The 12,511-nt window shown below is 38.7% G+C and overlaps 1 protein-coding gene across 1 annotated transcript in view; it reads left to right on the forward strand.

Moving 5' to 3' along the window:
* The first annotated feature begins 8,836 nt into the window (after positions 1 to 8,836).
* Positions 8,837 to 12,511, forward strand: part of LOC108240384 (E3 ubiquitin-protein ligase SH3RF3) — an 83,535-nt gene continuing 79,860 nt past the window's right edge. The window contains exon 1 of the mRNA XM_017423809.3: positions 8,837 to 9,518. Within this exon, the coding sequence (XP_017279298.1) occupies positions 9,087 to 9,518 (432 nt within the window). The 5' untranslated portion in view covers positions 8,837 to 9,086. The remainder of the gene's footprint in view (positions 9,519 to 12,511) is intronic.

The raw sequence follows: 12,511 nt of genomic DNA on the forward strand, positions 1-12,511 counted from the left end.
TGCAGGCTCCTCCTAGGTGAGAGAGAGGGAGGGAGGGAGGGAGAAGAAAGAAAGTTTGTGACCCCTGAAACAGAAACCGATTAACGCACCAGGTAGACCCACTGTTGGTGAGGACAATTAGGAGGCTGCAGGTTACAACTCGACTGCGCCATCTAGTGTTCACGGGCGTGTAGTGGCAATCCCTGCAATGCCTGAAGTACAAACATACTGCCTCATTCCACGTGATAATAAGAGATTACAAATTAAATATGTGAACATTTAGAATATTTGTTTGTCCAGCTGTGAATGCGCATTTTCAGTGTATCTTTTGCGATGATAATTTAAACATGATTTATTGCAATAAAAGTAGGCAGTTCAAAACTTTTCATCATCCAACATTAATAGTGACCAATGTCATGGCAAAAAGATGAATGAAACAGGAAGCTTGTTGAAGTTTTATCAGTTTATTACAAAGAAATGCCAAGCAGAAAATCTGAGGGATGAGACAGATCCAAGCAGCAGAAACGGCCTGACCTAAGATTTTCATTTTCGTCTCTTTTGAGCAAAGCTTATCAATAAGACATGAGAAGTCCACCAGTTTCATCATAACTGGATCATTTAGACGGCAGCACGACTAAACATCAGACAGGTATTATACAGGACAAGGAATCTGCTTCCTAATGAGGACATCTCAGATAATATATATATATAATATTTTCCATGACAAGCATAATTATTAACCTCAGTTATATCTTGCACTTCAGCAGCAATGTCACAAATGTAATTAAACCATGTTTTATAAAAAAGAAAGATACACACACAATCCCAAATGTCTGTGTGCTGCTTTGTTTGAGCATAGAAGTCTTTCAGATATTTCAGTCTATTTATTAGCACATGTTTAACAAATTTTACTTTTTTTTTGTCTGTTTTGTTTTGGCGAGGGTCATGTCTCTGAATATATGCACAATCACACGAATGCTTGTATTTTATATCATTCAATGGCAACAACGTTTTTCTGGGTTTTTTGCTTGAATAATTCAGTGTTGCAGATGAGCTGAGAAAAAAAGAATAATGCTGTTACAATCTTATCAGGCGGTTCAATAAATGAATGAATGAATAAATAAATAAATAAATTGAAAGCTTAATCTCTAAAGAGCAAAGAGCTGAAAAAAAAACAACAAATATGTGATCAAATAACTAAACTATTTAAAGCTTGGAGGAGTTTTTCATATATGTGTTCCTCAAGAGTTCATAAAATATTAGATGATCCACGCCAAACGTTCTGTAAATTTCATTTTGTATCATAATCAAAAACAATAAAAGCTCTTTTTATTACTGGTTTTACTCACTAAACCATAACAGCACGTCATCAGCAGCCCGATAAGGTGTTTCACAATAAATAATAACCATAATATTCGATTTTAGAATACCAGTACTTTACATGAACCCCGCTTTGTTTACCTTTATTCCTTCTGCCACCAAAACATTTGGCTTTAGATGATGAGGGTCTTTGAAACAGAAGACATGAATTAGTTTGAGTGAGTCTTTGATGAAGCCGACTGGTGCCTGGAGTCTGAATCAGACTAAAGCTTGGACTTTAGTCTTCCTCTTCTCCTCCTCCTTTCTCTTTTCACTGCTTCCCCTTTTTCTCAGCCACAGGAAGAATTAGATAAAAGAAGGGCTTTGAAAACACTGGGAGTCCTATAATTACTTTTTTCCCCCTCTCTGTCTGTGCTCTTCTCTTTCTGGTCTTTTACTGACATTTTTTTTTTGTTGTTATTTCCAAACTCAATAACTTTCTGGGGTTTTTTACTTTCTCAAGCCCACTTTCAGTCCGGTACTCTCTCTCCCTCTCTCTCTCCATCCTCTTGTCTTTCCTGTCTTCCCTTCACCCCGCAGAGCCCCACTGATGTCAATCCAAGGCTTCCCGACTGAAAAAAAGGGGCTAAAGAGATAAGAGATTACATGAGAAAAGAGGATAACGAGAGGATGAGGAGGGGATGACAAGAATGATGAGTTTCTGCAAAGAGAATGATGGCAGCTGTGTCACAGGCAAGACAGAAACATATGTTAAGGAAAACCTTTTTATTTATTATGATGGCTGGTACAAAAAACTAATTTATGTTGGGCTCTGCGAAAGAATGTGAAACACAAGGACTTTGAATTGAAATAAAAAAACACTCAATGAGACAAATAGATGATGAAACGTTTTTTTATTACGTCTTATTATAGCATATTAAATGGTGTGGGACCTATATAGAGTAATCCTATGTAATATACTGTATATAATGCTTAAACAAAAGCTCATTATCTTGATATTTTGATCCGATCTTGAGTGTTTTTTCTTTAGATGATTAGGTGTTTTCAGTCATTTATTAGATCTGACAGATTGAGCCATGTGGGATCAGCTTCACATCCGAGTCTTGTGTCACTGAAAACAGAACAAAGAACCATGGTATTAATGATGGAACCCTAATTCCACTGCAGGACATGTTAGTTTAGGACTTGGTTTTCTAAAGACCGGTTGCTCAGATGGTCCTCAGATGCATTTTCACTCCACTTCACTGGCGTCTCATCAGTAAATAAAGTCTAAACATTTCCTTAAACATTAATAATAGTGCTAACATGGAAGAGCATGACATGCAGTTTTGCGCAATTTTTTTATAGTACGCTTCCAAAGAGCTAGACTTTCTTGTTCTCTTTTAAAAGTGGCTTCAAGCAATGTTTTTTAAAGGCCTTCTAGAGAGCTATTAAAGTTTTTATTTGAACATAAGGTGTTTTTTTTATTTGTTTTAGAACCTGACCATTGTCAGAAGATGGTGCTTTATTTATTTGTTTATTTTTTATTTTTGTTTACTAAGCTGCTTAACTCTGACCTATGAATCATCGAGGCATAAAAAGGGTTCTAAACTCAAACCATGAACAGGTACTGTGTCTACACATACCAGATAAATTAGCATAAAACTCTTTTAGCAGCCGGTGAAAAAGACACCTATAAAAAAAAAAACATCACAATTTGACAGACAAAAAAATGTGTTTTTTAACACCAACAAGGTATTTTTTATGAGTTATTAATTCAAAACTTGGCATATAGTAGATGACAGCTGGAACATTAAGTCTTTTTCAGAGCTCTGCAAGATTTATTTCCCTATTTCCTAAAGTCATGACTTTCAGCTACTGTTCTTCAGCTTGTTTTTTATTATTATTTTGTTCATATTCCTCATTCTTCACACCATATAACATTCCCATGGTTATGTACAAGGACAAATCGTATAATAAGATTAAAAACACCTTCAAAAAGCCTGAAGAACCATAACCACTTTAAAAGACCACAAGAAAAGAAATAAAAAAGCACAGTACTGCTATTTAGGTTGTACTTGCTTATTCAACTAAAAGTATTAACTGTATATTTTGTCTCCCTGATTTCCATGAATTCATCCATTTTCTTTGCTCACTTCTTGTTGTTCAAGGTGATTGTGTGGCTGTAACCTGGTCCATCTGTCACAGGGTGGGAGGGAGGCATAACATCACAGGACAAACTTCTTCTTTCCATATATTAATAATTTATGGAGCTTTTTTTTAAAAAATCAACCATGCTAACAAAATTCTGTTTGTATTTATGATTACTTGTTGAACATCTTATCACTTGTGTGTTATATTCAGAGTGCTTTCACAGTCTTGAGGTTACATACTGTATATTACTGTGCTGTACCAGGATTTTAAATATGCAGAGGAGTACAGCAGCTGCTTCAGATTCGGTATTCTGTTCCTAATCCGTCTCAGGCCCAATTTAATTACTCCAAGAAAAACAGCAGTAATCTTAGGTCTACACTGGTGATTTGTATTGTATTGTATGAAGACTTTAAATTGCAATAAATCATCAAAAAAATGTCCTTATGTTTACCCAAAAACAACAACAAAAAGATAAACATGAGCATTAATGACAACACAAGTAGAGGGTAAATCAAACATTACTGATACAGTGTTCATATTTATTCTCTCTAAATTAGTTGTTTCACACAAAAAAAAAAAAAAAATATATATATATATATATATATATATATATATATATATATATATATATATATTTGCATTTAAAACTACATCTTTTCCAACATAAAAAAACAAAAACCTAACAGACTGTATGACCTTGTTATTACCCCTTCATGTCTCGGTCACCCTGTCTGTGAAAACACACACACACACACACACAAAGCCTCTAACTACCCTTCAACATGGAAGCAAAAAAGTGGTTGCCATGGAAACTGCCAGGTCAGCTAACCTACTTTTGCGTGAATGAAAGACATTGGCTGATGGGAAAAAGAGAGGTGCATGTTATAGTTACCTGGAGGTGTTACCCCCAACCCCTCTACTTGCCTTTCACACACACACACGCACACACACACCTCACATATTGATTATATGGTGACATTTCAGGCTGAAGAGGGTGAAATAAGAATGTAAAACTTTGGTAAGCCTTCCTTCCATTCATTTTCAGTGTCCACTTTGTCCTTTGTAGGGGTCAGCTGGGGTACACCTGACAGGTCGCCGGTCCATTACAGGAACACAGAGGCACAACGTTGGTGAACTTTTGTGTAAAACAGACATGCTGACCATCAGCAGTGGAGGAAAACAAAACAGTGAGAGAAGTAAAATTAACTTCAAGCCAGGTCAAGAAAGTTCTTGTTTATTCCCATAGCTTTTTAACAAGGATTTCTCAAAGGACAACATGCGTTCCATAAATAACTACACTGCAGTTGTGGAAACAATCAATTTGCTGCAGTCCACTGCATAATTTGCAGCACAACCCTAAATGCTCATGGGATATTACCAGACTTTTCTTGCCAAGTCTTGATGAACTTTGGTACCACTAACAAGCCACTATTTAGGCCTTACATGGGAGAAAAAGTTAGAACTTCAGCCAACAAGGTTAATTCTCACACTGTTTAAATATAATAATGGTAAAATTCTCACATTTGATTGTAGGCTATGTTATGTATGATACAGACACTTCACATACACAGAGCAACTAGTTGGTTGTAGTTCCTAACTGACACGTGTACCGGTCAAACAGCATCCACCTTTGCCTCTTGCTAACAGAGCAGCATCCCACAGGGAGCCTTGCCTACCCTGCTTAAATGGATCAAGGGGATTTTTCATCCAATAATTATTTTTGTTCACTTCCTCTAGTTCCGCTCTAATTCTGAATCACTGGCTGAGGAGAATTGTGTTAAACAGACGAAGCACACTGGGTGGAAGACATGAGTGGCTTTGATAAAGACGGAGAAAGAAAGAGAGCCATGCTCACACACACACATACACACACGCACACACACATGCTTCATGAATGTAGGCTTATTGCCAGCCACCGTGGGCCACTGCACCAGTGAGGCATTCAAAATCAGAGCCTGACAACAACAAAAGCGCTCAGGTTTTTAGAGACTGATTTGCCGTGGCATTGCAATGTTCTGCAGCCACGGGGATGGAAATAGACTTATGAGAATTGACAAGTTTCTGCAGATGGAATGCAAGGAGAGAATGTGCTGCACGTATTCAAGTTACCACACTAATGCTCAAAGCACTTTACACTGATTTATTTGGACTTTTGTTTTCTTTATAGTTATAAGTAAAGAAAAAAAGTTTTTGTTATTTCCTCTGTGGGTCTATTGAGACTTACATTCAGGTACTTTGATCTAATAAATGAGCCAGCATTTCTTTAGAATTCTCTTTGATTGCTAAATGTGTGCTGTAAGAAAGCATCATAATTATCGCCAGCTACGAAAAGCAAAAGGGTGATCATGTTTTTTGCCTGAGTGACCTTATCAAACAGAAAAATGACTATAACTCAGCTGGTTTTAGAGCTAACAAGCTAAAGTTTGGTATGGTAGTAGCTGATTCTAAAATTATACAACTAGCAGATTAGCATGAAACTGTGTGAAATCATTTACAAAGTTTGACCAAAACAGCTATAACTCTGTCCCTTCTCATCATAAGATTTAACGCTGTGGCATGAAAGGCAGCGGGCGATATGCATTCCTTCAAGCATTTCCAGGCTTTAATTATGGAAGCCTTTAGTCAGTTGAATTAGGAACTCAAAGTTAAGTCAGTGTCTGCAAGCATGTTTATACCAAAAACAAATAATACACTATGTGCCATTTATTACGTACTAGACAATGACTAATCAGCACTCACCCACACTTTTTTTTTTTCTGTTATTGTATTTGTAAGCAGTACAACCTGGGTTTGTCAAGGTGGGTGGTAAATTATGGGTCCAGCCCTCAACCAGGAAGGCGTCACTTCAGTCACACACATGAAAAAACACACACAGACATTTGCCTTAATTATTCCCTACCCCTCCTAAATGTGGGAGTAGAGCAGGTCTGAACAGGTGGGCAAGCAAAGCAAAACTTTAGTCTTGGCTGTTAAACAACACACACACACACACACACACACACACACACACACACACACAGAGTCGTCTTCTCAACAATTCAAAAGACATTCCACTGATCACTCTTAACATTTGCCAACAACACTTGCCTAATCTCAGCTCTAACAGCCACCTTGACCTCACCGTCAACAAAACAAAACCTTTAATGTAAATTACAAAGTTTTAAGTTATGTGGCTTTATGATGTGGCAGTTTAAACAGTACTTACATTATAATTTACAGGTTATACACAACTGCATTGTCATTTTATCCTCGTAACAGGGATAGTCATTAGTCATTTATTTATTGAGAAAAATCATCTAAATCTGTGACTAACAAAAAGTTTGTGAATTTTTTCCTTCGACCCATTCAACTCATCACTGGTGTCAAACGTGAGGAGGGAAACATCCAGGAGAAATCTCCAGCCTGTGGGGTTTGGTTTCTCAAACCATGAAACTTCATTTAATTATTTTGTCTAATCTTGGTACATATGATTGTTGATAAACTGCAGATTCATGAACATTAACGTTATAAGACAGAGATCTTTAGTTGCTGTTACACTGAGTAGATTTATGACACTGAACACTGATACACATTTTGCTCTTAGAGGGATTTTTGTTGGTTTATCATTTCTGGGAACAGGAAGAATTTGTTTTTAATTTCCTCCATTTGAATACTGGTTGGCTGCAGCCTGATGGAGTCCAAACACTTTACAAAAAGATCTGTAACCATTTTCAGCCTGGATAGCTGAAAACTCTACTAAACTTATTTATTCATGTCACCATACGCTAGTGTTGAGACATTCACACTTTTTTCTGAACAGTGTTTTTTTTTTAAAATATACAAAATAAACACCCACTCATCAAATTGTCATCCCATTTACTGAAGACCTAGGATTCTAATTTCACTTTCAAATGAACTGCTAATCAACTGCCCCTGCTCACATAAAAATATCTTTTTCAACAACAATTAAATGGCCAATTAGAATATTTATTTCTTGTTTGTTTTATTCTCATTTAAAAAAGAGACAGTTTAAAAACTAATTCTCTCATCACGTTTTAAGAGTTGGGTATACACTGAATATTTTAGATCATAATTTGCAGAAAAATGCAAAAAAACTTTTGTGGTTTACAAACATGTTTTTAATTCATTTCACCTTTACTTAACCAGGAACTCTGTTGAACTCTCTTTTTCAAAGGAGACGGCACACCACTGCAAAGTCACAAGCTAAAAATTCAAATTAACATCAAAATAGATAAACAAAATAAAACCAAATATCATTGTTTTACCTGCTTCTCCCAGTTAGAGAACGGAAGTTGCACTAATTCAGTAACAGAAAGCTCTCTCAGGGCTTTGAGTTCAGCATTAGTTTGGTCTGATTTTTTTTGTTTTTTATTTTTCATGACAAAAGTGCAACAAATAGGAGAAGCTTTTCAAACACGTTAAGGAAAAATCCTGGGAACTCAAAAAAGAGCAAGCTATGAACCGCAACAAATACATCAGAACAGGTGTTTGAAGACGTTAAAACTCAGCACAGATAAGGAGGGCAGAATAGTCTGTCCAATATATCTTTGTACATAAAAAATATACCAGCTCTGTTGTCTCCTTTTAAGACCAAATGTGTGTTTTAAAGTTATTGCAACAGGCTATTTTTAATACTATTACTCAATTCCTGAAAATTCCAGAACAATCTTCCTTTTAGGTGTGCACTTCACTTTATTTTTCATGTTTACATGATGTTTCAAGTGTTTTATGAATCGATCCTTTGCTTTTCCATTTTTATTAGCTGGTTAAATCCTTTTCCATTCGTATAACTGATGATTATAACAATGCAATCGATTTTTTAGAGAAATAAATCGAGTTCTAAATTCAATTTAGAAAAAAAACCAAAAACAAAGCAAGAATGTCCACCAGGTCTCGCCATAAACCACATTTTTACAAACTCGTCGGCTGGACGCGGTTACTACGGCAATCAAAAGGATCATGTCAGCTCCTGTCAGAAAGACACACTATAGATAAGATGACACAAATATATTTATTTTAACCCTTTTTGTGCTCATTAGCCTAATTATATTTAATATAAACTAAAGTAAAGTGGGCAAACTTGAGGTGAATGAACTTTTGTTTTAAAGGCTGTATGCTCGTGTTCAGAGAGTAGGCATCCTCAGAATGTTCTGGTTCTGGTCGGTAGAATAAAGATGTGAGCAGGTGAACAAGTGGTTCTGTTCTGTCCAGTTTATGAGAAAAAAAAAACTGGTTGGTGGTAATTGCTGGGAGGCCAGGAGCTGCGTGCTGCATGCATGTGGTGGTTGGAAGGGATTTCTGGTCTCTCTCTGGGTGCGTGAGCGCGCGCGCCGCAATTGTGATGGGCGCGCGGAAGATGATGATGAGAGCGTGACCTCACCGCTTTCTGCACAGCTGCTGGAGAGAGGAGGAGACGCTCGGAGAGCCGGGGGGAGAACCAGAAACACACCGAGGGAGACACGGAGAGCTCCAGAGCCGCGGAGAACAGCCGGAACACCGGGGTGGGGAAAAGGGGGGGACGCCGTCGTGGGGCGTCCGTGGTGGGCACCTTCCCGCTGGTTCACCCCCCACCAGAATGTTCTGCGCTCCCGGATCGCTTCCACGCTACAAGAAGAAAAAGTCCCCGCGGCGTCTCCACGGACACTGAAGCCCAGATGCTCACCCTCTCCGCCGACATGGACGACTCCTCGTCGCTGCTGGATCTGCTGGAGTGCTCGGTGTGCCTGGAGCGCCTGGACACCACGGCCAAGGTTCTGCCGTGCCAGCACACCTTCTGCCGCCGCTGCCTGGAGAACATCGTCAGCTCCCGGAACGAGCTCCGCTGCCCGGAGTGCCGCATCCTGGTGGACTGCGGGGTGGACGACCTGCCGGCCAACATCCTCCTGGTCCGGCTCCTGGACGGCATCAAGCAGCGGCCGCAGCGAGGAAGCGGCGGAGGAGGAGGTGGAGGAGGAGGAGGAGGAGGAGGAGGCAGACAGTCCCTGGCCGGAGGGTCGCTGCAGGGGTACGCAGCCGGGATGTGTGCCTCCCCTCCGGGTACTGCAGTCAGAGAGCTGCCCGTCGCCACCAGGAGCTCCCCTGTCAAGGTTGGCCACTTTCTGCTCACCCACCTTACACCTCTGAGAAACTGCTCCACACAACTTTACGTTTAGTCCCTGCTGCTCAGTCACATTGCAGAATTTAGTTGAAGAAAGTTTTGAGGACTTCTGAAAAAGAAGAAAAAAAAATCCTCTCTAAGAAAAGTTTTTACACCAATCCAGCTGATGGCTGCATGTTTACGAGGTCTATAAAATATATGTGACAGTAATCCAGCACATGGATGAAGAAAGAAAAATATATTAAAAATAAATTAAAAAATAAATTGAACAAATCATGTTTAAGTGCATGGAAAACATGTTCTACAAAAGTGTTACAGATGACCTGCTGGGAGGGCTACACAATATTAGGTAAACTCATAATGTGCAATATTATTGTTTAATATTGCAATAACAATATCAGTTGTGATAAACCTATATTGTCCTCACTTCTCATCTAAACCAGATGTGGTCTTCAAGGCCAGTGAGAGTCTGTTGGATTGACCAAATATACTATTATCATGCAGGACATGAAAGCATGGCGCTTGAAATATGTCTATAATTTATTGCAGTCTGTGATAATAAATAATACCTGTGCTCAGTATGTAGTAGCTATGATCGTAAATATTAAGCCTTTGATTTATTGCAATTCTTAGCAGTTTTGATATTGCGCTCACTAATACTGAGGAGCTGATAAATTTTTAATATACTGTGCAGCCCTACCTGCTGCTGTTTCATGATTTGGGATAAAGATTGCTCATAATAAGTTTCTTTAATGAGGTATGTTTAACTGAGCTGAAAGAGAAGGGAAAAGGGACTTCTTTGGGACGGGCTGAAAAGGTGAGTGTTACAGTCACCTTCATCGTTTGAGTCCAGTTGCTGCAGTGTGGGGTTTCATATCTTCCTCTCAGCGGGAGCAGAATGGAGGCTTGTTTACTTCCTGTGCCGTCCATTGCATTGTCTGTTGTGTTAAAGAACGTGACTGTGATGTTATATCAGCAGCAACACTGAGGTTCAAAAATGTTGAATGGCTTTTTTTCTTTTTTTTGCCTTCAACTGAAATCTCAAAGATGATGAAAAACAACTTGTGAGGAAGCAGGAATGTATTGTATGTATTGGTTGTATTGTGTGGTTCAGCAACAAGGCCGTAATTATTATTTTTTCTGCTCGCTGTACAAACTGATAAATAGCTATCAGCTGTTTTTCAAAGTGCTGTTTTTTATTTGAATTATTTGTCAGTGACTCAGTCATGGCCTCTGGCTAAAAAAAAGGTGTTTATAGGAGAATTAAATCATCAAATACACCACACTGTTCTGTGATTAGAAATGCCCCAACCTTTAAATTTTATTAGACCTACAGCAGTCCTGAAAGCGCATTGAGTTCAGTCGTGATGCTATGAGCGGGATGCAGGACATTTTCTAGCATATAAAAGCGTTGTCACTGGTACTGCTAACCCCCCCTCCCGTGTTCAGGAGCTGGCTTGTCTGGCAAGCTGACTATTGATTGAAGAAGTGTAGCGCTTTAGTGTGATGAGGTGCAGCAGCAATATGCAGCCATTCATTCATGGCAATAAACTGAAATCCAAAACATGAGTGAAATTTCCACTTCCAGAAGAAACAATACAACATAAACTGGGGAATTAGGCTTCTATTATCAAAATATTTTAAAACTGAAACACTAGAAAAGCCAATTACATGCCCTTTGATTATGAATTACTAAACCCTGTCAGAGATGTTTAGGTGTGCAGCATAAAGTGGCATTTTGATTTACACTTTAACAGCAGGAAGTCAGAAAATGTTAAGTATATATTATGTTAATTCAGTAAATGACTACTTTAATACTTTAAGTGGAATTTCTGAAAGTTGTGTGAAAGAGGTCTAAACAATAACGATAATACATAATGTGCACCGGTGTTTTGTTGTGTCCACTCTGTTCTTGTTTTAGGGTCTCATGGGGAGACACTCCACTGTGTACTTAGCTTTTATAGCCACACATTCTCACCCTTAAGTGTACACACATGCCTTTAACCCGCTACCTTCCCTGCAACTCACTGCAGACACTTTGACTCCTCCAGGCACTGTTGGGACCGAGGCTCTGTGATAAACGCAGAAATTAATCTCCCAACTCTGAGGTACACACTCATGTGGCTGCACATGTGTGTGCATTCTGGTTGCAGACCCTTCTGCACGCAAAGAGCAGAGGTCCTGCAAAAGAGTAAACTCTGCCTTTGAGTAAATGATGTACTACAAAAAATACAAGCACAGTTACTGAAGGAGTCGTATGGGTAAAACAAAGCACTCTGTGTCAAGAATTAAGGCTTGTAGATGAGGATGAATGTGTTGCCATGGAAAGGGAAGCAGAGGAATGCATGCTGAGTCAGCAGCAAGACCAGCTATTCCTCCTGCTGTGCTCCTTTAGCCTCTGTTGCTGACTTTGTGCCACAACCAGTTAGAGGTTATCAAAGCTGATAATTCTTTCTATTCTTGCAAAGTGTAAAATAAAACCTACCAGTAACAATAATGAAGAACAATAGTCCTAACAATAATATGACTTGGCATTATTAAAGGTAGATTTCTTACATTTTCAGATTTAGTACTCAATCAGTTACGCTTCATGCTCGTCTTAGTTTAGTTTTTGTTCGTAATTGAAAGCTGAAAAGTCAAATATTTGCACGTCATATCTGAAGTCCGTCGGTTGTACAGAAGCTTGTTTTTATTGTTCAGTGAATCAGAAAATGTGTTTATTGCAGTTTGTGCTATCTTTGAACAGAGACAATCATTTTTACATCCCAGTGCAGCTCCGTTATGTCACTGTTTTTACACGATCAGTTTGGATTGTGATGCTGATAATTCTTTTTCTTAAACACTCCTCATACTAATAACTCACATATGAGTAGAAAAAAAAATTAATGAAACGTATTCTGCCGTTACCTTCGTGTTAAGCAGCCTTGTCAAATGTCAGTCCCCTGGGAGGGAGCAGAGTATGAGGCATGTGAGCTAAAAAGA

This window comes from Kryptolebias marmoratus, linkage group LG6 (genome assembly GCF_001649575.2).
Source record: "Kryptolebias marmoratus isolate JLee-2015 linkage group LG6, ASM164957v2, whole genome shotgun sequence".
NCBI classification, from domain to species: Eukaryota; Metazoa; Chordata; class Actinopteri; order Cyprinodontiformes; family Rivulidae; genus Kryptolebias; species Kryptolebias marmoratus.